Below are 23,371 nucleotides of genomic sequence, written 5' to 3' on the forward strand. Positions count from 1 at the left end.
GTCTCTTAATGTGCTTAATTCACATTTGTCCATGAACGTGAACTATTATTTTGTCCTACGACAACACAAAAACTGGTCTTTTTGAAGCTATATTTATAGACATCAATTTGTTGGTTACGTACACAAATGATTAATGTCATACCGAATACGAGAATTGCAGTATCTATTCCCGATATTTCCAAGGTATTTTTTTTCCCTTAAAGCCATTTAAAAAGATAATAATTTGTGCTCTAAATTTGTATATAGAATGGCCTTGGAAATATTATAATCAACCGCATCTGCTATTGTTGCCGTGAACATTGTACGATACTAAACCTCCACAGACAATCACTCTTACAAGCGCACACATTTTAAGAAGAAAAAGTTCATTAGCGTTACTTTCATAAAAAAAAATCAAATCTCGAATCCAACGCAAAATGTCTTTAGTAGAACAATGAAAGCGTAGAAAAAAACAAGCAGGACAAAAAGCATGTGTAGGTTACACAAAGTCCAAAAGTCTCATTTATTATATACAATTTGATTTTTTCTACTTTTTTGAAGAGCCCACTCTTCCATCGCGCTCATGTAGCTCATTTTCTAGTTTACATGCATGTTTATATCCACATGGTATCGTTTTATCTAAAAGATATGGATTGGGAAATGTATTTTCCATACTACCCAATGATGTGTAACTATAGAAAATCAGATTTGTCAGTTCAATTATGCTCCCTCCCACACCTCTATTCCTTTTATATATTAATTATCTACTCTACCCTCCATCGTATAATGAGCAATAAGGTATACCCAGCTTGATTAAGAAATCCCAAATGTTCTTATAATTCCAATCAATAACAGGTTGTACACGCATAAATTCTGGCCAACCTTCATCGGTCTTATCAAAATGTGAAAGTTTATCTAAGATATGCCTTAGTTACCACATATATTGTGCCTGATTTAATGTTCTCCCCCCTCCCTCCCTCCCCTTCCTTACCAGCGTACGGATCTGTTCTTCGAATACCAACAAATATGGCTTTTGGTTTCGGTTCCGACATATCCAAGTACTGTTGCAATGCTTGTTTCATTGGGCCAGGAAGATAGACACACTGTAAATTATAACGACGGATACACACTTTAACAAAGGCGTCCACATGGGGGAACGGGTTTGGATAGGTGACAAATACAGTTCGTATCAACTCATCTTGGTACCCAAGACGACTCATTACTGCTGCAACTAAATGCAGCAACACAGTACAATCTTTGCCTCCATTGAATGAAAGGGCTATTGATTCAAATCTAAAAAAAAAAGGTCAGGTCAAGGTCTTTCCCCCCCCCCCCTTTATTTAGTTTTGCTTACCCGTAGTCTTGGTATGCTTTTTCAATTACCTTGATGGCCTCCTTGACATTACGACCGAGACAATCATCTGACTCAGCGAGGTTGTAGACTGTCTTTTCAATATATTTAAAGTCGAATCGTTGAGTGGTTTCAAAGTGGGGATCAATGGGCAAATCAGTGCAGCCATGGTTCAGTGACTCTACTGCAAGGCCAGAAATTACAGAGTCCATCTTGTCTCTTTTGAAGAAATATGCGAGAAGAACAAAAAGAAGGATAAAAAAAAGGGGAAAACTTGAAAGCATTTCAGTCTATTATTATTATTATTATTTTTTGTCTCTGGGTGGGGTTTGACACAATTAGGATACCGACCAAAGAAAAAGAGACGAGAGAAAAGAGTGTGCGAAAAAAAAAAAAAGATGGAATTAGCCCGACCATCATTGGACGATTGAGTCCCTGAAGATCAATCAACTTGGCTGCATCCCGGTTCACATTAAACCTTATTGTCTTGGTGATTTTGAAATAACTGTAGGGAGGTGTTTTATCATTTTTTTTGCGCCTATGCATATATGTAATATACGTTTTAACTGAAAATGAGACTCAATGAGTGTGCAAGCCTTTTCAAAAACCTTGGCTTAAAAAGATGCTGCATATCAATGCGCCCAGACCCATCTAAATTGAAAATAACCTGCTTTTTGGTTGCAACTTACAAACTTTATGCCTTTTTTTTTTCTAATCCAATATTATTGCTATCATCTGTAAGGTGTTTTGCGTCCTATTAAAGCTGATGTAACTGGGCAATACCAATTTCGTAATTTCAGATAAGTTAACAGTGGGATTTTATAAATAAAGAGGTTACACATTTGTAAGCATCCCCAGTAGTATGTATACCGTGTAACAAGTCATGGCTTAAATAAACCATCTTAATTAGATCACTTTTGTAGGAGTGGTATTCCATATTCACGTGAAACGATACATGTTTCTTAGACAGATATGCTTATCGAGTGTTAATTAATGCAGGCGTCTTTAATAGTTTCCCCATATACAAATGAACCATGATATTATTGGCTTTTATATAAGGCCTATTAAAATATGCACTTTCGTTTTGAGCGCTATAAAGCATTGGTCACCGCTGTATCATCTCACTGGATGGCTTATTCGGTGTTGACAGAAAATGCAAAAAATTGCGGCATCCGTATGGCAGAAGAATGCGCAAACATGCATTAGCCTTTAAGAACTATCACTAGTAGTGTCTTAACAGTAATACTCATTGAAGCTACATACATATTTACAATTAATAGCACTTAAAATCGCGTAAGAAGAAGGCGCTCTAGTACTTGTTTACGTACACTGGCGCAAAAATCTCAAGTTTCGCTACAGCGTCTGGTTACATAACACTGATAATATGTCATACACCCACGTCTTCAGGGTTTCCCCCCTAACACATCTTAAATGCTAGCTAGCGGATTGTTAACTAAAAGAGGACATGTATATATCAATTTTTGCAATATGTACTGGTGTACGATGTTTTCACTCAAGATATTTTCGAAATCAAATAAACAGAAGAAAGGGCTTGAAACAAACGCAGATACTTTTTTTTTATTGATTCATGATTAAGTCTTTCTTTACCGTCTTCCTAAAATAAATAAGATAAAAAATTATAAGATAGGTGCAAAATAAGATGCACACCAATATTTAGGGTTAACATGACTGCCATCTACCTGATTCTCTGTCTAATTCGCCCAAAAAAACTTGAAATCGCTTTTATTTATTGCTGATTATGAGCTTAAACAAGTAAGATGCCGATAGAAAAAAAAAGGGGGGGGGGGAGAGTAAAGAATGTGCAAAAAAAGGGGGTTAGGCCTTCTATTGAGCCAACAAATGACGGATCATCATTGGACGATACGATTCCAGATTGGGGACCTGGAGATCAACAACTTTGGCGGCATCATCCCATTGGCGAACTTGAACTTTAAGCTTAAAAAATGGGTCCGTTTCAAATTGTTCAATTTGGTCTTGTGTATAAGGTCCACCCTAAAATATAATGCGTTGGTAATTTTTGTAATATTTATGGGAAGTATTGTATCCTTTTTACCTGGTATTTTAATGACAATTTGGAGGCACCACTCAACCCATCATAATAATCAGGGTACTTACCAGTAAGGTATCGCTTAACTGGGACATGAGATTCAACCAGTATACACACCTTTTCAGAAAATCCTAAATTGGAAAGATATTGCGCACCAATACGTTCATGCCCGGTTATGCCGACACTAATTTGCTTTTTAGGTGCAGAGGGGTCAACATCAGAGGCATCACAAAGCATCTGTTTATGATCAGCACTAGTAGCAAACTGTCCTATATCATGAAGCAAAGCAGCAAGAATGGTTTCCTCATCAGCCTCTACAAAAGCTTTATTAAGAATATATTCAGGCATTTATAACTTTAAGTTATCTTACTAGCTTCTTGGGCCGAACAAGCAGCTTGTAGACTATGTTCAAGTTGAGATATTTTTTCGCCTATGTAATCTTGTTTGCTACCATCCACAAGTACTTTAAATACTGTGTCTACTGTATCCTCTGCAACTTTTTGCGAAAGCTTCATTATCTCTTCTTTTTACAAAGATAAAAAAAAATAAAAGACAAAGTACATTCCTACTTTAGTCTGTTATACCATTATGATTTGCTCTGTGATACCGCTTTTTATTGGCCAAGATTGTTGGTAGAATTTTACTTGTTATAAAACGTAAAATACCGTAAAATACGAATTATACAAGGTGTCCGTGGCTTTCGGCAGTTCCGTTCTTCGGTATTGCGGAAAATAAAACAAATGTGATAAACAGTATCACAAACATATTCCAAATCTAGGCTAAACAGAACAACTAAAGTATATTACGGTTCTAACAAAACAGGTTACACCGATTTTGGTTTTCTGTTCATTTGAAGTATAACTTCTAAATTGCTAAGAACTTTTAAAACGCTGTCGAAATAAGTTCTCATCAAAAATAAAAATTAAAGGCCCTTTAATTGAGTATAATGGATGGGCATCAAACTTGCTAAATAAACCGCAATCTTAACTTTAAACTTAACTATCAAATAAATTGTTTCATTGCAAATCAAAGGTCAGATATTAAGAAGTTCTGATGTTACATTCAACCCATCTGCACCATTTTAATGGTTCAATTATAATCAATTGCTGTATCACTTTTTGATGCATGAATGGGTCAAGATAGATACCGAAAGAAGAACCAATAATCTTTGTCTCGAGTGTTGAAAGTTACAGAGAAGAAAATAATGTAGTCATCTTGTACAACTTAATACGCGCTATTTTTCGGAATTGTTTACTACATTGATTTCATCAATTACAACTAAGGGTTTATGGCGCCTAACTGTACGGCAATGACATTTATGAAAGTATATTGGACTTATCATTGTCAACTCGTTTGTTGAGAGGAACGCGAGCTGTTTTATTAATGCATAGAGTAATTGTTTAGAATGAATGTTAAAGTAGTAAGTGACTTCCGAATGACCATTATGGAACGTAAACATAATGTAATATAGTTCACATAATAAAACTTGGAACTAATCAGGTCTCGCAGGTTCCTCTCTAATGATATAGTTTTTTGTACTTGTAACATCACACAAAACAAATCCAATTTGCATACTCTTCGTACTATAGACTAGATTTTCTATTATTGAACAATTGAATAACATTCAGTGATCTTTTATAGTAAAACTAGTCATCAGTTTACAGAAATAATCGATCCCACACTACTAAATTTACCCATTTGAATCATAACATAAGTTGTGGTTTGAATGCAGTACAAGTATAATTAAACTCCCATAAATTTACCATAGCTGTCAAAGTACACATGATGCACTTTACTCCTTCCTTAGCAGTGTGATAGGTTTGGGATCAACGGCTATAATTTATCGATAGACCCAGCCGGTCAAGGCACTGTTTGTTCTTTAAACAGCACTACTATTAGTTATATTGGTTACTTTGATTTTCTTTTTAGCAGATTGGATAATAACACATCACCATAAATTACACCTTGAGAATTAATCCAAAGCTTGTTACAAAAAAAAACTGCATTAGGTTTGAAAAGGCGACTATTTATTTTTCCAAATTTGGTGCATTACTAATGACCATGTGGCACGTGTGCTAAAAGAAAAAGCCAGCCATAATGTTTGTTTATGGATTAAAGTTCAAGCGAGATCTCGGAGAGGCAAGTAATGCTGATAAAGTAAATTTTATCATAATGCGCACAAGATAGCCACCATGTGGCAACGTGGGAAGTAATATATTCTATATAAGAGTATAAGATTCTTTCTTCCTGATTCCATCAACTAATCAATAGTATCTTATCACAATATGACTTTTACTACTGTTTCTCCTCGCACTGAACCTTACAACTTGACTGAAAAGCAAGTTCAAGACTACAAAAATGACGGGTATCTCTTAATTGAAGATTTCTTCTCTGCTGAGGAGCACCAAACTCTTGAAAACTATTGCATTGAATTTCAAACTTGGAATAAAGAAAAAGGAAAATGGATGCAATATTATGAGCCCAACGTCGTAACAGGTCAAGATCAGCTTTGCCGTATTGAAAACTTTACGCCTTATCATTCAGGCATGAAAGACTATGTTTATAATTCTCGACTTTTAGAGGTCCTTGAAAAGCTCCACGGTGAAAAGTATATCTTGTTCAAGGAGAAGGTCAATTATAAATTGTCTGGTGGTAGTGGTGGGGTTTTTGTTTTTTAGAAAAAAAAAAGGCTGTAAAAAATCAAGGCTAATTTATAAAAATAGGATTCCCTCCTCATCAAGATGCCCCAGCTTTTGTTCAGTTCGGACAGTCTACTCACATGACTGTTATGTTTTCTATTGATGCTACTACGGCTGCTAATGGCTGTTTGGAAGTTGTTCCTGGCTCACATAGAAATGAACATGAAAGAAGAATCCTTCCTCAGGAGAAGCATGATGGTTCAATTTCAACGGACTGGGTTAATACGCATGAATGGAAGCCTGTTCATTGTAAAGCTGTATGTATTATAATAATGATAAAGGAGTGTGCAAATTGTCATATTAATGGTTAAATATAGGGGTCTGTCTTGATTTTTGGAGCCTATCTTGCCCATCGATCCGGCGATAATGTGACCGATAAGTCTCGAAAGGCTGTTTACTTGACGTATAACGCTGCTAAAGAAGGTGATGTACGTGATCACTATTACCAAGAAAAGCGCAAGCATTTTCCTCCATCATATGAACGCGAAGAGGGAAAAGATTATAGTAAGTTGAAACAAAAATAAGTTATTGTATTTTACTAATAACTTTAATCTTAATATTTCAGGCAAGGGTGCAATTATTTATAATCTTGCAACACCTATTCGTTCTTAAACATATTTCATCAGACAACAGAATTTTCTTCTTTTTGTCCTCCTTTTATATAATAAAATTCAATTTTTGCCTTATATGGTTTAATTAATTGAATCCAAACAGCTGTAATTGTGGTTCTTTTCTTTTTTTTTTAAGTATTTTAATTTGGTGTTGTGAAAAGAAAATACAGAAAATTAACAATTCTCGGCCAATTTGATAGTTCAACCATATTTTCACTTGAAAAAATAAAGCGACAGGTCCTTAAGGTTATGTTATGAAAAAGACATGTCGCCTAAAGCCTAATTCCGAATTGGATTCAAGCATAAATGTATATCTAGTCTTATCTAATAAGCTCTTACTTTTATTCCGAATATGTCATTCCTGAATAATTTTATATCAAAGGAATCATCATCATCATCATAAAAAAAAAAAAAAAAAAAAAAAAAGTATACATAAACATCCTTCATGCATGCCTTATTTTTAGTATTTTTGGTTCTTCTTTATTTTTCTATTTTCTTTCATTTTATTTTATTTTCATTTTTTACCTTTCTTATTATTATTACTTCTATTTTGAATTAGCTTGTTCAATGCATAATAACAAATTACCTTATGTTGCTTGTGACTATAATTACCAACAGCAACGCCAGCAACTTCATAATTTAATTTCGGAAGCGGCTAATACTGAAGAAGAAGACCCTTTACCCACCTTCGAAGAGTTCCAAGGTATTATTAATGATTACTTAGGCAATTTGAGTCCCAAGAAAAGAGACAAAGCATTGGTAGACCATGCTCGTTACTGTCTTATCCAAGATGTATTGAAAAACCCTAGAAACACTCTAATCTCAACAGCTCAATTCCGTTTCTGGGTCAAAAAGATGTTTCAACTCCAACCTGGTTCCTATGATCTTGTATGCCATGATAATAAGCCCGTTGCTATGAAAGAGCAGATCTACGATATCCTCGTTAATGCTCATAAAGAAGCACACCATGGCGGTAGAGACAAAACATCTGCCATAGTAAGTTAAATAAGATCAAAATGCATCATTGCATCATAACTAATGCTAGAAACGTAGGTAAGAAACCAATTTTCTTGGATTCCCAAAGAGCTAGTAGCAAGATTTGTACGTCAATGCCCTACTTGTATCAGTAGACGAAACGGTAGTCAAACTTTGAGCGCATATACATCCAAGACATCTAGTCCTAGAGTAGACTATACGCCATCCGCTAGTGGATCTTACTGTTATGACGCTGCTACTATGGCTGCTGCTGCAGCAGCTGCTGCAGTCAATGTTTCGACACCTTCTTTACTCTACACACCTTCCTCAAAAGCAGAAAGCGATATGTCAACTTCTCCTTCTACGGATAATACATATAAAAGATCGCCTAATAATTACATAACAACCAGCTCATCGCCTACCAAAAGGCCTTTCTTTGGACAGAACGGCTTATTTGAAAGCGGGGACTACGATAACCCACCCAGGCAAATGAAGTTGTCGACGGATGGAGCACAGAAAACAGGGCCTAACTATCAAATTCAAACTTCACCTAATTCGAACAATTTGCCATTTTCTTACCGTCGGCAAGAATATATGCATTACTCTACTTATTCCGAACATCCTCCATCATATTATAATGCTTTGATGAACTCCTATAATAATAATGATAATGCAAACTTAATTAATCAACACAACAATAGTAGTGCATTTATACCAATGAAGATAGAACAGCACCAAGAAGGCAACTCCCCTAATGCAATCAAAGTTCCCAGCACAAACAACCGCTCTAGTATTTTATCTCATCATAACTCTGAACCACAACTATGATTTTCTTTTCTTTTTTCTTGTACTCCTATTAACATGAAAATCCTTTCTTTCTGATAATTATTATTAGAAAAAAGACCATGCTTATGATTATTTCTTTTTTTTTTGTTTAACTTATGACGAATCACATTTATTTTGACTATGAATACATTCTATCCCTCTTCCCTTTTCTCAAGATTGATTTCCCTTATTTTTTTTTCTTTTTCTTTTGTTTTTTTTTTCTTTCTTTTTTTTTTTTTTTTTTCTTTTCTTTCTAATAAATTTGAAAACAAAATTTCTATTTGTCAATCGGCGAATTATGTATGTTTGACAAATTTTCAGGTGTGGAATGCAGAAACAATAAGCTCAAGATTTCTTCTTTTACTACATCAAAAATGTTATTTACAAAACATTTCGGTTGACTGATCCTTCGGTACAAATCATTGTATCCTTAGCAAAGAGATAACTAGTATGGATAGGGATTTACCCAAATTCCAGACTTTAGGTACATAATTTTATTGGGCCGGATAAATCATGCATAGGAGAAGCGGAATCTTGAGAGTGGGATTGTTATCATGGCTACTTAATATTTTTTTCCTTGTAAAACTTCTCATATGTAATAACACACTGAAACATTCATTGGACATTCCGCTGCTACATAACAATATGTGTGTGTGTGCTTTTGGTCGGTGCAAATGATATCACATAAATTGATCGACAATGTTTTGATGTATACCCATGCTTAATAAGAAAAATAAAATTGTCTTACCTGCATCACATATGATTAATATCCCTTACGTGTTTGATTTTTCATATTGGTACTGCAGTACATGACATAATTAATGCCTACATTATACTTATAACTACGGTACAATGGGCGGACAATCCAGTAAAAAGTGACAGTAAATATATCCATTATCAGCCAGAAGGAGCAGGAAAAAAAAAGAATAACTCATCTTCTTGAGCCTATCGGATATAAACATGTTTATTGCTTTGTCCTTACCTATCTACAGTGAATATTAAAAAGCAAGGGCTAGATCTAGGACCTGCATGAATCGTCATTAGTCATTTTTTGTCTAAAGATAGATACGTCAACAGACTTGAAGACAACAAAACTATTTTTTTCGGGCCGATGTGCATCAAACTGATGAGCTTCAACAATCGTTTTTATATTCAGCCTCACTATACGATCCTGGGTCTACGAAGGTATCGGTAATGAACAGATAATTGTTTATTTACGTACAGTGCAAATATTGTGATTGTAATAAGCTTGCTTGTTTTTATGAAAACGCAAAAATTATTTTTGATTTAAAACCAGAGTATCGATAACTTCCATAAAAGGCTTACTTTAATCGAGGTGGATCGTGTGTTGTCTTAATTTTGTAAACATGACCGTCGATGCAAGTTTTTAAAAGGCACATGAAAGACCTAAAGCTGCACTATGATACAATGTGTGATTATTTTATCTCAGTATTATTATACCAGTATATTTTAGTTAAAAAGGTGTAATGACAAATCATCGAGTTATATATTGAATGATACAAAACACTAAATATCTAAAAAAAGCTGCTTAGAATGTGGTCTGTTACTACAGCCAAACTGGCAGGAAGGTATTTATATCAATCAAAGTGCGTAGGAATTGCTCTCATAAGTCCTAGTTCTATCTGTCTTATTTTACTTTATACACGTATTAGCCATAGATGCTTCCGACTCTTTTATCTGTAAAAATCTGTTTAGGGAATATGCATCCACAATACAGTTGATATAATAGAAGCTGATTTATATAGAGTAACTTTTAAGTGTCATTAAGCGATATGTAGAAGACTATTTTGGAGATACGTTCGTAACGACGTAAATATATAAAATTGCGGACTTTTATACAATTCAAAGGTTAGTCGTAGGGAGTGTAGTAGACCCTGATGATCTAAAATAAAAGAATTGATTATAGAATTACATGAAATCGTTTCAAGTGATTGATCATTATAGAATTATTAGGTTTAACTTTCCCAAGCCATAGAATAACCTTTCTCTCCTCTTTTTCTTTTTATCAACTTAAACTAAAATATAATTTCACCTGAAGAATACATCAGTAGTATGGCTTATAAACATATTTATGGGTGAAATGTGATTAGAATATATTGACACTGTAAGGTCCTAGTAATTTTGATGCATAGTCACGAGCTTGATGATTCAATCTAATTGACATATGCACATGAATTGGCTTGGTGTTTCAGAAAACTAGGCGTAATAATCTAGATCCGAGATATATAAAAAAAGGGGGGTAAGTAAGGAGACAATGAAAAAGATGAAATAATGTGAGGTTCTGATCTATTGATTCTCTCTTTATTTTTCTCCCTTCACAATGTCTTTCAGTAGCAATTCATCATCATGTAGGTCTTCTTACTCATCAGGTACAGCATCGATTATTGTGCATAACATACAAACACCACCTCGAACTACAAGCCTTCATTTCCGACAACTTATACTTCAATCCCCACCTTCCATGTTTGAAGATGAATTTGAGGAAATCGATTTGGTTGAGACTGTTACTGAATTAAAAACGAAATCGTCACTGGAGTATGGGAAAGCATCAATCATCCATCCAAAAAACTTGAATACCCAACGATTTTCGACACGTCTTTTCAAATGGAAGAAAAACAAGGTGAAATTTGATGATGGAAAAGCAGAACTAATTTATCGCGGTATCCCCGTCAAAGAAATCATTTCAACACTTGATCCAATGGTTTTAACTAACTGTTAATAAATAAAAAAGACAAAACGTTGTTTATTCTGTTGTGTATAAAAAAAAAAGGGTCCTCAGTCTTCTTCTTCTGCTTCAAACTTTCTTTGAGCTTCTGCGTTGGCAACTACCTCAGCAAGGTTGGCATCTTTATCTCCTTCGAGTCTTTGTCGAATAATCTCATAAATGGCACGTTGTGTTTTGCGATCTAACTTTTCTAATTTCTTTTCTACATCTCTCTTTAAGTCCCAATTGGGTTTCTTTGGTGCTAAATTGAAGAGATCCTAAACACGAGAGGGTTTTTAATATAGAATGCCAACATTATAAAATATACAGCAACCTACAACTTCTTCTTTTTGTTTTTCTGCTGCTTGAGCTAATGCCTCTTTTGTAAGGTTTTTTGTTTCGGATTCGATGGTGTCTCCGATATCATTTGGTGTGGCTATTTCGACATGTTCTTTCAATTTATCGTCGTTGGGTGTATAACTTCTAAATTTCAAGGCTCTATAGAAAACATGTAAGCAGTTTTGGAGAAAACGAAAGAGCTAGTTGGGATTTACTTTTCTGCTTCTTCGGTTGATCTTTCAGCTTGTCCCCCTAATTTTCTCTTTCGAATAGCAGCGAGACGCTCTTTTCTTTTTTGTGCTTCTTGATCCATTATAATTTTGTAGGTGAAAAGAGAAAAAAAAAAAACTGGGAAGCGCGAAGTCATAAACCTTACTGAGGCATATTTTGTGCTCCGCTATGAATAAAGCTTGCCCTCACTTTACTGCTTAAACATATAAAAAGCGTGTCCTGGGATTGAGGGTTTCTTACCTGGCTTTTATAAAGAAGAGCCTTTGTCATGTGATATAATTACAGTTAAGCGTGGTGTCAGAGTAAATGATTGTCAAGGTGAGTCGCCATGTCTCCCAAGATATTTATATTGTGGTGCAAATTATTATAGAGACCCAGCTACAATACAGATATAATGTCTGCATCTTGAGGGCTGTAACCAACATCCTTATGCACGGGTCAGCGAACATAATAAGAATAAACGAAAGAGAGCAAATGTTTAAATAAGGCGACGTCGTATTCAAAGTCAACGTAATCCTATTGAGTATGGGTAGTTCAAAAGAATGTTTTTATGTTATTCATTTTCTAATTCTCTGTGTGATTAAACTTATGTTCACAGATGTGAATTTAAATCTAGAAAAATGTTTCTAGTTGCTTCAGGCCTACAACACGGCGTGTACGAAAGACTTCTTCTTCTTCAACAACAGCTTGATGGGTTCTACTACTTTTACATTAGAACAAGTTTAATAATACGTCAAAATGAGATTTATTCTCTAATAATTATTGTCTATATTCAACATTTATGGTTATCTAGGTCTGTAATTCATGTAGAACAAGGGACCGTAAGTCTTTCAATATTCGATATGAGTTAGCAATAACTGTGATTCCTTTTGAGATATAGGTAAAGTGGCGGCCGAGAACGTGTTTCGTATTTCACAAGATGTTTGTAGTAGCTGTAGTGAGCGTTCAATATTCTCAAAATTCCATCAGAATCCTGCATCATAAAGCGCCATCGAACGTAATTACTCTTCACCTGAGGAAAACGAGTTCAATTCCTGAAGATTACAGCGGCTCCACCCCCAAAGTTCGTTTTCCAATTTCATAAATTCGCTTTTGTCGCAGCCCAAAGTTCGCTTCTTGATTGGTCAAAGTTCGTTTTTTGTAAATCACCCAAATTCGCTTTGGTGGCACCCAAAGTTCGTTTTCACGTCAGAAGAGTTCGCTTTTAAAAATTACAGGATTATGAGATAATGTTATGAGAGATAATGTTATGAGAAAAAAAAAATGTTATGAGGAAAAAAAAATGTTATGAGAAAATGTAATGAGAAAATGTTATGAGAAAAAAAATGTTATGAGAAAATGTTATGAGAAAAAAAAATGTTATGAGAAAATGTTATGAGAAAAAAAAATGTTATGAGAAAATGTTATGAGAAAAAAAATGTTATGAAAAAATGTTATGAGAAAAAAAAAATGTTATGAGGAAAAAAAAATGTTATGAGAAAATGTTATGAGAAAAAAAAATGTTATGAGAAAATGTTATGAGAAAAAAAAATGTTATGAGAAAAAAAAATGTTATGAGAAAATGTTATGAGAAAAAAAAATGTTATGAAAAAATGTTATGAGAAAAAAAAATGTTATGAGGAAAAAAAAATGTTATGAGAAAATGTTATGAGAAAATGTTATGAGAAAATGTTATGAGAAAAAAAAAATGTTATGAAAAAAAAAGTCACAACATATTATCTCATAACATTATCTCATAACATTTTTTTTTCTCATAACATTTTCTCATAACATTTTCTCATAACATTTTCTCATAACATTTTTTTTTCCTCATAACATTTTTTTTTTCTCATAACATTTTTTCATAACATTTTTTTTTCTCATAACATTTTCTCATAACATTTTTTTTTCTCATAACATTTTCTCATAACATTTTTTTTTCTCATAACATTTTCTCATAACATTTTTTTTTCTCATAACATTTTCTCATTACATTTTCTCATAACATTTTTTTTTCCTCATAACATTTTTTTTTTCTCATAACATTTTTTCATAACATTTTTTTTTCTCATAACATTTTCTCATAACATTTTTTTTTCCTCATAACATTTTTTTTTTCTCATAACATTATCTCTCATAACATTATCTCTCATAACATTATCTCATAATCCTGTAATTTTTAAAAGCGAACTCTTCTGACGTGAAAACGAACTTTGGGTGCCACCAAAGCGAATTTGGGTGATTTACAAAAAACGAACTTTGACCAATCAAGAAGCGAACTTTGGGCTGCGACAAAAGCGAATTTATGAAATTGGAAAACGAACTTTGGGGGTGGAGCCGCTGTAATTTGTTTTATGTCCAAAAAAGGTAAGCTAACGTCTCAAAGTACTTTTTGATTCGCCTGACATTTGTCTGAACTTAAAGTGTAAAAAACTGTAACTGTTAAATAAGCGGATACTTTTTCGCGAGGTGTAAAAAAAAAACCAACATAACTTTTCTTTTAGGAAAAAGGAAACAGTTGCATACACTTTAATACATGACAGTATGCCCAACACTACACCGCCATCTGGGGCTTCAATAGATAATACACGCATGACCCGCACAGCATCTGGTGTTAAACTTGCTTATTTGGCATCCACCCAACAACCTCAACTCTCACCACAGCAGCAGCAACCACAGCAACAAGCAACCACCACCATAACTGTAAATGGAGTTGATAGCAATGCACTTGCTACTTCCAATAATACAATTAATAGATCCTTAGCTCGTGAAAGACCTTTTGCTCGTGAAGAACATAATACAGCCAGTCCAAATAGTAGACCTCCATCTACACGCTCAGCTACTTCGTTTGGAAGACAAATGAATAGGTTCATACCTGGTCATCATACACGTCATCACTCCAACTATTCCAACTTTAGTACAATGAGTGAAAGTGCTTTGCCATGGACAACTCGGGATATTGGGTTCAATGCTATTTCAGGTAATATTTTAGTATATGTGTGACTATGAGGATGAGATATTTATTCTTTGCTTAGGTGTATTAAACGATCCATCAAGACGGTCGCAAGATATCAGTAAACCTAATAAATCAGACATACCTCCAGTGACACATGCCTCTATACCTCGTATAAAGGCTAACGACTTTGAACTCTACTTGAAGCATATCGGGCCAGCCTTCGAAAGATACCAAGCGAATAAAGCCAATAAAGAACATGAGGAGCCAACCCACGAGCAGCCATCGCCGATAGAGGAGGAAGGATCACCTAATAGCAGACCGGGACAATTAAATAAACGTATGAGTCGAAATCCTTACAGTTTACCTCAGCATATATTATCAAGCGAAAGCTTATTAGACGAGGATTCAACCAAAACACCTCCACGTGATTTACCCATGTTAGAAAATGTTCCTTCCGTCTTTTTCGAGCCTGATTTTTTCCTGGAAAATCCACAAATATTTGATACCGTTTGTGAAGGAGCTGATATAGTTGGAAATAGTGGGCCCAATCCACCCGTCTCAACTAATTCGATTTTGCAAGAAAAGTTATCTTATTATTTAGACACTGTGGAAGTGCATTTATTGCGGGAAATTGAAAATAGATCCTCATCCTTTTTTGAAGCACTCAGTAATCTTCAAGCGCTCCATCAACAAACATTGGATTGTGTCACACAAATTCATACGATTCGGCAGAAAATGAAACAGATTCAAGAAACCGAGTGTAAGGATGGCTTAGAGGTGATTCGAATCCAAGTTCGAAAAAGAAATTTAGAAAAATTACATAGAGTCACGGAGATTGTAAAGGATATTCGATCAGCACAACCCACAATACAGATCTTACTCGGCCAAGGGGACTATTTTGCCGCATTGGATTTGATAGATGATACGAGGGATGTGCTGGATGGTAAAAAGGGACACCAATTGACGAATGGCGAAGAGGAGCATCATGAAGCTCCTATTGATTTGAGCTCTGTAAAGGCTCTAGCAAATTTCTCGGCGCAATTAGAGGAAATGCACAAGTCTGTGGGAGTGATGATGCAACACGATTTTCTTAGTATTTTGTTATCCGACCTATCCTACAGGCTCGAAAGCCTTGATTCTACTGCAGCAAAAGAAGCATTACTAAAATTGGCAGAGAGTACCAACAATGATACAGAAGATAAGAAGGCCGGCTTACCAACAAATGATGGATGGGATAATATAGATTTGGAAAAAGAGAAGGATTTACAAGAGAGAATGACGCCATGTACTGTAGGACTATTAAGAACTGCAATGCTACCTACAACACTTCAGGGCTACCGAGAGAGACTGATGGTAGAGATTAAAGATATTGTCCGAAAAAGATATCCTACCACAACAACCAACTCGCCATCAACACCCTCTGCTGAAGATCAAAGCGGTAATCTTGCAAAACAGCTAAAGTCGATGCCATTCTCTGCATTTTTCCAAATGCTTCTCGATATGTTTTCTACGCTGATCGAAGCCATCCAACGAGCCTCTGTTTATCACCAATTATTAATCGCCGTTGTCGAATCACAAAAACCCGAATCTGAATTTTTGACAAATTTAGGCAAGGAATCCGCAGATATTGTATTTTCTGCAGCAGATTTGGCTCATGTTCGGTGTGGGAAATTGATTGGGTTTCGTAGCGATCAAAATGCATTGTTAAACCCTACGGATTTTTATAGACTGTCCAGCGTAGTCCGTACATTCATCTTACAATGCGAGGTATTCTGTGGCCGTACTTGCTTTGGCTTACGTGGTACCGTCACCTCCCAGCAAAAAGCATTCGTTGATCACTTTCACATGGAACGCGTGAAACAAGAAGCACAACTGATTGAAAACGAACAATGGGCTGCTAGTGAGGTACCGTCGGATTTCCAGTTGATTGTGGATAGAATCTGTGATGGACGGATTTCTTGCTTTGTTGATGGCACCCTTCAGCAACAGCAACAACAATATGACGGTGAAAAATCTATCAAGCACCTGGTGATTGATGGTCAGAGCTATTACGTGGTTGGATGTACTCTATTGATTTTGAAGATGTTTGAAGATTACCTAAAGTGCGTTTTAAACTTGGATAACATGGCATCTGAAATCATGCAAAAGCTGGTTGAACTGTTAAAGGTAGGTCAGTTATTTTACAAGGGGAAAAATGTCTTTCCAACATGAACATCTGTAGCTTTTTAATTCTCGAGTATGTCAAGTTATTCTAGGCGCTGGAGCGATGCGCTCGGCTGGTTTGAAGAATATCACCGCAAAGCACTTGGGTAAAGCATAAAAATTACCCATTCAAACACAACCATTTGATATTTAAAACCCCCCCCCCCGTTATGAATAGCATTGGCCTCTCAATCCTTAGGCGTAATGATTGCACTGATACCAAAATTGAAAGAATGTATTGCTCGCCAGATGCCTACCAAACAAACAAGCTTGCTTGTCGAATTCGATAAAATTGTAAAGGATTACACTAATCATCAAGGTGAGATTCATGCCAAACTTATTGCTATTATGAATGAAAGGTTTGCCGCTCATGTTAAGGCCATGCAATCGATAAAGTGGGACGAAGATGAGCCTCAGACTGGTAAGAACGCCAACGTATACATGGAAACCTTGGTCACCGAAACGGTTCGGTTACACAAAGTTCTTGCAAAGTACCTCCCTGTTCATGATTTAAAGGTAAATAACCCATGCGTTGACATCCATACTTTATTTGACATTTGTCTCTCTATTAGGTTATCATGTCCAAAGTGTTTCAATCGTTCACTTCACAGCTATCAGAAGAAATCAGCAAAACTCCTGTCAAAACTGAAAGAGGCAAAAGCCGGTTGGCGAGAGACGCGGCCTATTTCACTCGACGCTTAAAGGCTTTACAACATGTTGATCCGCCTTCTGATTCAGTCATGGAAGCAGTTGACCATATCAAAATTGAATCTGGACATACTGTTCAAGCTGACGTGTCACCTACTAGTTCAAGTTCATTACCCCAAAACTCAGCACAAACTTCATAACACTCGATAATAATATTCCCATCTTTCTCATTTTAAATACTGTTTTTATACTTGGAAATTCAGACGATCTTCGTATTATTTTGGACGCATCAAAATTAATTTTCGAGATGTCTGACGAAACAAGAATGGAAAATACACAAGTTCAAAATACAGTTTAGACATTTTGCTAGTTTCTTTTGGATGCCGAGTTATAATAATTTGAGTTAAATGCTGAAGTATCTTCTAAATGATAAGTCAGGTTTCAATATAACATTAGAAGTAAAGCAACAAAATGCTTAATTACTAGTGTATAGAGAAGTAAACATTGCAGGTTTTTAAAATGTGTATTTAACAGCATGTGAGGAATAGTGACTATGAATGTCTCAATAATTTTGATCTATATTCAATATGGTAAACTCTTTTTCTGTTTGTGCTTCGATCGTAGTTGCTTAAAATATGTTTACAGATGATGCGAACGTGATTTACGGTAATGAAATTTAAACAGTTTTAACTGTGGTTTAGTTTCTCTTATTGTATTCTGGATTTGTTTCATTTCTTATTCTTTTAAAAAGAGGAAAGCCAAACTTTTAAAAAAATATTTTCGCTTGGTGAAATGTATAACAGTTTTTGTACTGCTAGCAGTAATGCAAAGACTACAAACCATTGATCAAACAAATATAAATACAAGAAGCATGAAAACTTCAACAAGCAAATAATCAGAAAAATAACAAGACAACAAATTACGGATTTTTTTTAAAAAATTACAATTTTTTTATTTTAAACAAAAGAAAAAAGGTTTAAAGAAGTATTATAAGTGAAAAATCAGCAAGTTTATTAAAATCCTAGAAACCACGGAAAGATAAGAACTCTAGAAAACGTCCACTCGGTGTGCAATCACTAAGTATCTGTAATTTTGAGAAAAAATCCCCAAATATCGGCGGTAGATTAAGAAGATCTTCAATTACTCGAAAAACTCAAGTAAAAGCGCCCTTTCAAAAACTGGTGCTTCAAGATGTGGGCCTCTGATCATAGAATGGATATAACTTGGTCTCATCCTTTAAGAACACTTATAATACCTCAATAAAAAACTGAAATAAAATAAAGGGAACTCACCGAAAAAGAGATTTTGAAATACTCAACCACAAAATGGAAAAGAAACAAAATAAACTATTTTAAAAGAAAAAATTGTATGATTAATAATCTGCTTTTTAAAAATACAAAGTTATCGGCTAGAATAAATATAAAAATAATTATTCTTTGTAAAGTATACATCAGTAAGCGATAAGTCATTGTCGTCACAGCATCTCAGAAGCAGAACTGACGTTTGTACATTAGGTTTCATCATTTCCGTATACTTTAACAAAGAACCAACTATTTTTCATATTTAGACTAACAGAATAGAGTAATTACCTTTAACAGATAGAGCGACCAACATGATATGAATATCAATGAGAAAAAAAGAGATCACAAAAAATCAAGAGATTTTATAGGTATACTATTAAATAAATAAAAATATAAGTATACGTGATAAGATATATTTTATAAGATTGCAAATTGAATAAAAGAGAATCAGATGGTGGTGCATGTTTTTTATCCAATCGATCATTTTTTTCAGAGGTTTGGATGAGCTTCGTCATCTTCTCTTATTCAATCCGCAAGATTAAAATTGAGAATGGGAAACTTACATTTTAATAAATAAAACCAGCAGACTTTTGGATCAGATTTTCAAACAGAGACAACATAAGAGAATTCTGTTAAACAAATAATTGTTAATAAATGTCATAAAAGTAATAAAAGTTTACAATAGGAAAAAAGGAAAAATGAATGCTCAGATACGAGGAATTCCATTATCGTTTGTTTCCACACGAATCATTCGGGATCATGATGTTCTCTTCTCCGCAATGGGATCCCTTTTTTCCAATGTAATTAATGAGTTAATACTTGCCTTTTGTATAAAAGAGTTGATAATAAAACAAAAGGAAGGCTGATGATTCTATCTCTTATATACTTTTTTTTATTTTGAGAAAAAAAAATTTTCTTCACCGTCACCGCGGTCCTTGTATTAACGCAGTCAGCTTTTTTTTTTTTTTTTTTTTTTCGATAAAGCAGTCGTTAATTTTTTTTCAAAAAAAGTCTTACGCCATCTTATTCACGTCACTCAATCTGAAGTAACACGAATGCAGATTTTCAAATTTCAAAAAAGTATAAAAGGTCGAGGTTTTTGCAAATGATTGCAACTCATACTTACCTGGGTCGTGCATCTGGTATCAAGAATCCCAAATGTACAGCGAGGCCGATTGTCATTGCACAGCGACGATTAGCTTTGCTGCGAACATCTTCGGATGTCTCGAGGCCATAATTTTTGTTTAGGGGGAGTGGGTGGTTCGCCGCTTGCTCCCCTGATAATTTATAATGAAAATGAAAAAATAAAAAAACTTTTCTTATTCCAACTTGTTTTCTTTCAACTGTTGAATGTTTTTCACGCTCGTGCCATAAAAAAAAAAACCTCTTTTGTAATCATTATATTGGGATCATCACCCTTTTTGTGCATGTATTATGGTATAATGAAATGCCCAATTTTTTTTTTTTATTTATTTATTACGTGTTCGTTGGATGATTTCTTTTAATCGGTCGTGTTATTAGCTGTATCCATAACCGTCCCATGACGACCAAGTTGATGTCACCCAAAAAAAAAAAAAAAAAAAACTTAAATTTCCTTGGGTAAATTAAAATTTAACTCGGCACAATTGATATTCCGGGTCTTGAGATCACTTTTATTCGTTGACCTTAGGACCAAGGAGTTGAATAATCAAACATAAGAATACTGCATTTGTCAACTTTTTCATATTAAGTTGTCGTGATAAAAGTGTTATTTAATATATTGTAAACCATCATATAATAATAAAAAAAAGAGAGCGAAAGAACAAAATTTAAGGGACAAAAGCCAGAGGTTAGAATAACATTTGTGTTTGGGGAGGTAATGCAGAACAAACTTAATAAGTCTGTCTGTAGGTATCCTTTTGATTTAAAGGAGTCATAATCAAATACATGAGTATATATATATATACACCTCTTTTTTTCAAAAAATAAAATAAAATAATCATATTCAATGGAAACAATAAAAAAATCAATCACAGACGAAAAAAACACGTTTGATCAAAGTCTGACTAGCCTTGAAACCAATAATCAGAATATAGATCTCGACTCTGGTTTCTCTTGTGTGTCTCTAAAAGATGCAAACAACGAAGTATTTTATATCGACGAAAAATTAGAAAAGGCACTAGTAAAGAAACTCGATTGGCATATTTTACCATTATTCTGTCTATTTTACTTTGCTGATTTTCTTGATCGCGCCAATATTGGAAATGCAACGTAAGTTATACTATTTTAAATACAAAAAAAAACATTGTTACTGACATGTGTTACTTAGTTTGGCAGGTTTACAAGATGATCTTGGGGTTTGTCATTATACAAATTAAAGTACACAATGACAAACAGACTAATACTGTTTTTCTCTTAGATGACTTCAACTGAATTAAGTACATCTATTTCTGCATTTTTCATAACATATGTAAATAACATTATCCCGCGCTTTATTACGGAGCCTAACTAACACCTACATTAGATTATCTTTGAAGTACCTTCAAATGTGGTATTAAAAAAGACAAACGCAGCAAAATGGCTTTCATTTATTATGTTTGTTTGGGGTGTTGCTACTTTATTGACAGCCTTTGTCAATAATTTTGCTGGACTAGTAGCGGCAAGACTTATATTAGGGTAAATTATCATTCATCAAATATCACCATGTTGACCGTGTCTCATTGCGTCCCTACCACCCCCTTTTTTATATAGTGCTGCAGAAAGCGGATACATCCCTGGAATTCTATTTTTGTTGTCAAAAGTGTACAAACCACATGAATTTAGTTTCCGAGTCAGTATCTTATTGACCATGGCCACGCTTTCTGGTTTATTATCAGGCCCCTTGACCTATGCTGTTTCATACTTTGATGGGATGAATGGATTTCACGACTGGCAGTATTTGTTTATATTTGAAGGTGTGCCCACAATCATTCTATCAGTTATTTCCTATTTCTACTTATTCGATGATGTCCAAGATGTGAAATGGTTAACTCTCGAGCAAAAAGTAATGCAAGCAAACAGAATGAGCCATCAAAATTCTGACTCTAATGAAGCACCCATCAACTTGGATACTTTTAAAGAAGCCATATTTGATTGGAAGACATGGGCATTTTCCATGGTATTCTTGTTAAACTCAATCAATGTTACAAGCATAACCGTGTTTGCGCCCACTTTAATCGGAGGTAATGTATTTGTCTCGATCTTTATAATACACATGCACGCATACAAATCTTTTTTTAACACTATATCAGGATTTGGATTCTCGCCATTAACGTCACAGCTTCTAACAGCACCTCCTTGTGCTGTAGCCACTATTGGTGTTTTAGCCGGTGGATATTTAGCAGGTCGATATAATCGCAGATCTCCATTACTTGTGGTGGGTTCTTTTATTATTGCTATAGGATACCTTTGTCTTTTAGTACTTTATGATAAATGGGGTAAGATGCAACAAAAATTGTGCAATTTTTTACTTTTTTCGTGGGACACTGACGCATAGAAATTGTAGCTCTTTACAGCGCGTTATTTATCATCCCTGCTGGTATGGGAATGCAAGGTAAAAATAAATAAAAAAAAGTCTTGGATGGAACGTTCTTTTAAAATATATTAACACTTCCCCCCATCATTTTAGCTGCTGCTGCAATAGGCTGGTCCGCAATAAACTATCCTGACCTTACGGTAAGGGCTATTGCTGTAGCTGTAGTTCTCATGATAGGAAATATTGGCAGTATAATTGCTGCATATCTTTTCCGTTCAACTGATGCACCTAGATATGGTATACATAACGATAACTTTAAGTATTAAATAAGTATAGAAGAACTAAACTTTATCTGTTTATACAGTATTTGCCGTTGTATTTAATCTGGTCACTGCAGTTGTATCCGCTTTCATCTCTACCGCAACAGGATATCTATTATACCGCGAAAATTGTCGCCGAGACAAGAACCCTCATGAAACTGTAAGTTTACTGTCCATTATATGATATGCAACATCTTACAGAGTATGCTAACCCTTTATTTTCTTTATTAATAGGATCAATTCAGATTCTTTTATTAAGATGACTTTGTACCCTAATATAAATATTTAAATAAAATAATGCATACATAATTGTACTGTTACAATAATATTTCATTGGTCGCTTTACAAATAAATGCAGAACATGTGTTGAAAAAAAAAAATTAACAAAGCCAAAAAAAAAAAAAAAAAAAAAAAAAAATTAATGAAATTATGTCGCGATATTTGATTATTATTATAGTTTATGGGTTTACACTTGTCTGCTGCATTCATCAACTGTTCTAAATTATTCTGCAGGATTCAATTTTCGCCTGTTTTTAGGTTGTTTTTAGTGGCGTATAAATTTTATCGCGCATTGAGACGTGATAATGTCAAGTCACAATAAATTTTAGCGCTTTCTTAAAAAACGAAGCCTCTGAATCAGCATGATAAATGAATAAACCCCAGACATCT

The 23,371-nt window shown here is 34.5% G+C and overlaps 7 protein-coding genes across 7 annotated transcripts; 4 read left to right on the forward strand and 3 right to left on the reverse strand.

Annotated features, from left to right (window-relative positions):
- Positions 1-526: 526 nt before the first annotated feature.
- On the reverse strand, positions 527-1,542 carry EV154DRAFT_417774 (uncharacterized protein; the record flags this gene model as incomplete). The annotated part of the gene is made up of 4 exons (XM_051595812.1): positions 527-671; positions 753-894; positions 971-1,272; positions 1,334-1,542. 4 exons carry the CDS (start codon positions 1,540-1,542, stop codon positions 527-529), a joined length of 798 nt encoding a protein of 265 aa, XP_051459342.1.
- A 1,334-nt stretch (positions 1,543-2,876) lies between these two features.
- EV154DRAFT_503372 (uncharacterized protein) lies at positions 2,877-3,960 on the reverse strand. Its single transcript, XM_051600915.1, has 4 exons — positions 3,769-3,960; positions 3,405-3,712; positions 3,031-3,343; positions 2,877-2,945 (listed from the first exon to the last, which is right to left on the reverse strand). Exons 1-3 carry the CDS (start codon positions 3,911-3,913, stop codon positions 3,176-3,178), a joined length of 621 nt encoding a protein of 206 aa, XP_051459343.1. The 5' UTR covers positions 3,914-3,960; the 3' UTR covers positions 2,877-2,945; positions 3,031-3,175.
- Positions 3,961-5,683: 1,723 nt separating this feature from the next.
- On the forward strand, positions 5,684-6,709 carry EV154DRAFT_561845 (uncharacterized protein; the record flags this gene model as incomplete). The annotated part of the gene is made up of 4 exons (XM_051605700.1): positions 5,684-6,056; positions 6,122-6,354; positions 6,415-6,601; positions 6,663-6,709. 4 exons carry the CDS (start codon positions 5,684-5,686, stop codon positions 6,707-6,709), a joined length of 840 nt encoding a protein of 279 aa, XP_051459344.1.
- A 626-nt stretch (positions 6,710-7,335) lies between these two features.
- On the forward strand, positions 7,336-8,142 carry EV154DRAFT_396914 (uncharacterized protein; the record flags this gene model as incomplete). Its single annotated transcript, XM_051595199.1, has 2 exons — positions 7,336-7,704; positions 7,762-8,142. Coding segments are annotated over 2 exons (750 nt in total), but the record flags the coding sequence as incomplete, so codon positions are not given.
- A 3,124-nt stretch (positions 8,143-11,266) lies between these two features.
- EV154DRAFT_503378 (mRNA splicing factor) lies at positions 11,267-11,992 on the reverse strand. Its single transcript, XM_051600916.1, has 3 exons — positions 11,788-11,992; positions 11,572-11,731; positions 11,267-11,511 (listed from the first exon to the last, which is right to left on the reverse strand). Exons 1-3 carry the CDS (start codon positions 11,883-11,885, stop codon positions 11,305-11,307), a joined length of 465 nt encoding a protein of 154 aa, XP_051459346.1. The 5' UTR covers positions 11,886-11,992; the 3' UTR covers positions 11,267-11,304.
- A 2,257-nt stretch (positions 11,993-14,249) lies between these two features.
- EV154DRAFT_503380 (Vps54-like protein-domain-containing protein) lies at positions 14,250-18,146 on the forward strand. The gene is made up of 5 exons (XM_051600917.1): positions 14,250-14,762; positions 14,818-16,904; positions 16,960-17,047; positions 17,119-17,456; positions 17,513-18,146. The coding sequence occupies exons 1-5, from the start codon at positions 14,327-14,329 to the stop codon at positions 17,786-17,788; spliced, it is 3,225 nt and encodes a 1,074-aa protein (XP_051459347.1). The 5' UTR covers positions 14,250-14,326; the 3' UTR covers positions 17,789-18,146.
- A 2,712-nt stretch (positions 18,147-20,858) lies between these two features.
- On the forward strand, positions 20,859-23,026 carry EV154DRAFT_461801 (major facilitator superfamily domain-containing protein). Its single transcript, XM_051597565.1, has 10 exons — positions 20,859-21,139; positions 21,198-21,225; positions 21,288-21,338; positions 21,393-21,544; positions 21,620-22,089; positions 22,159-22,344; positions 22,413-22,460; positions 22,536-22,679; positions 22,747-22,862; positions 22,937-23,026. Exons 1-10 carry the CDS (start codon positions 20,877-20,879, stop codon positions 22,958-22,960), a joined length of 1,482 nt encoding a protein of 493 aa, XP_051459348.1. The 5' UTR covers positions 20,859-20,876; the 3' UTR covers positions 22,961-23,026.
- The last annotated feature ends 345 nt before the right edge of the window (positions 23,027-23,371 follow it).

The sequence above is a fragment of the Mucor mucedo genome (assembly GCF_025094135.1).
Source record: "Mucor mucedo strain NRRL 3635 chromosome Unknown EV154scaffold_29, whole genome shotgun sequence".
Classification (NCBI taxonomy): Eukaryota; Fungi; Mucoromycota; class Mucoromycetes; order Mucorales; family Mucoraceae; genus Mucor; species Mucor mucedo.

Coding starts and splice junctions, on each gene's coding strand:
- EV154DRAFT_503372 (XM_051600915.1), bottom strand. CDS start 3,913: ATGAAGCTTTCGCAAAAAGTTGCAGAGGATACAGTAGACACAGTATTT. Junction 3,713..3,768: donor TTGTTCGGCCCAAGAAGCTA/GTAAGATAACTT, acceptor AAGCTTTTGTAG/AGGCTGATGAGGAAACCATT. Junction 3,344..3,404: donor AATTGTCATTAAAATACCAG/GTAAAAAGGATA, acceptor ATTATATTTTAG/GGTGGACCTTATACACAAGA.
- EV154DRAFT_503378 (XM_051600916.1), bottom strand. CDS start 11,885: ATGGATCAAGAAGCACAAAAAAGAAAAGAGCGTCTCGCTGCTATTCGA. Junction 11,732..11,787: donor TCAACCGAAGAAGCAGAAAA/GTAAATCCCAAC, acceptor TGTTTTCTATAG/AGCCTTGAAATTTAGAAGTT. Junction 11,512..11,571: donor AAAAACAAAAAGAAGAAGTT/GTAGGTTGCTGT, acceptor TCTCGTGTTTAG/GATCTCTTCAATTTAGCACC.
- EV154DRAFT_503380 (XM_051600917.1), top strand. CDS start 14,327: ATGCCCAACACTACACCGCCATCTGGGGCTTCAATAGATAATACACGC. Junction 14,763..14,817: donor TGGGTTCAATGCTATTTCAG/GTAATATTTTAG, acceptor TTCTTTGCTTAG/GTGTATTAAACGATCCATCA. Junction 16,905..16,959: donor AGCTGGTTGAACTGTTAAAG/GTAGGTCAGTTA, acceptor GAACATCTGTAG/CTTTTTAATTCTCGAGTATG.
- EV154DRAFT_461801 (XM_051597565.1), top strand. CDS start 20,877: ATGGAAACAATAAAAAAATCAATCACAGACGAAAAAAACACGTTTGAT. Junction 21,226..21,287: donor GTTTACAAGATGATCTTGGG/GTTTGTCATTAT, acceptor TTTTTCTCTTAG/ATGACTTCAACTGAATTAAG. Junction 22,863..22,936: donor ACAAGAACCCTCATGAAACT/GTAAGTTTACTG, acceptor CTTTATTAATAG/GATCAATTCAGATTCTTTTA.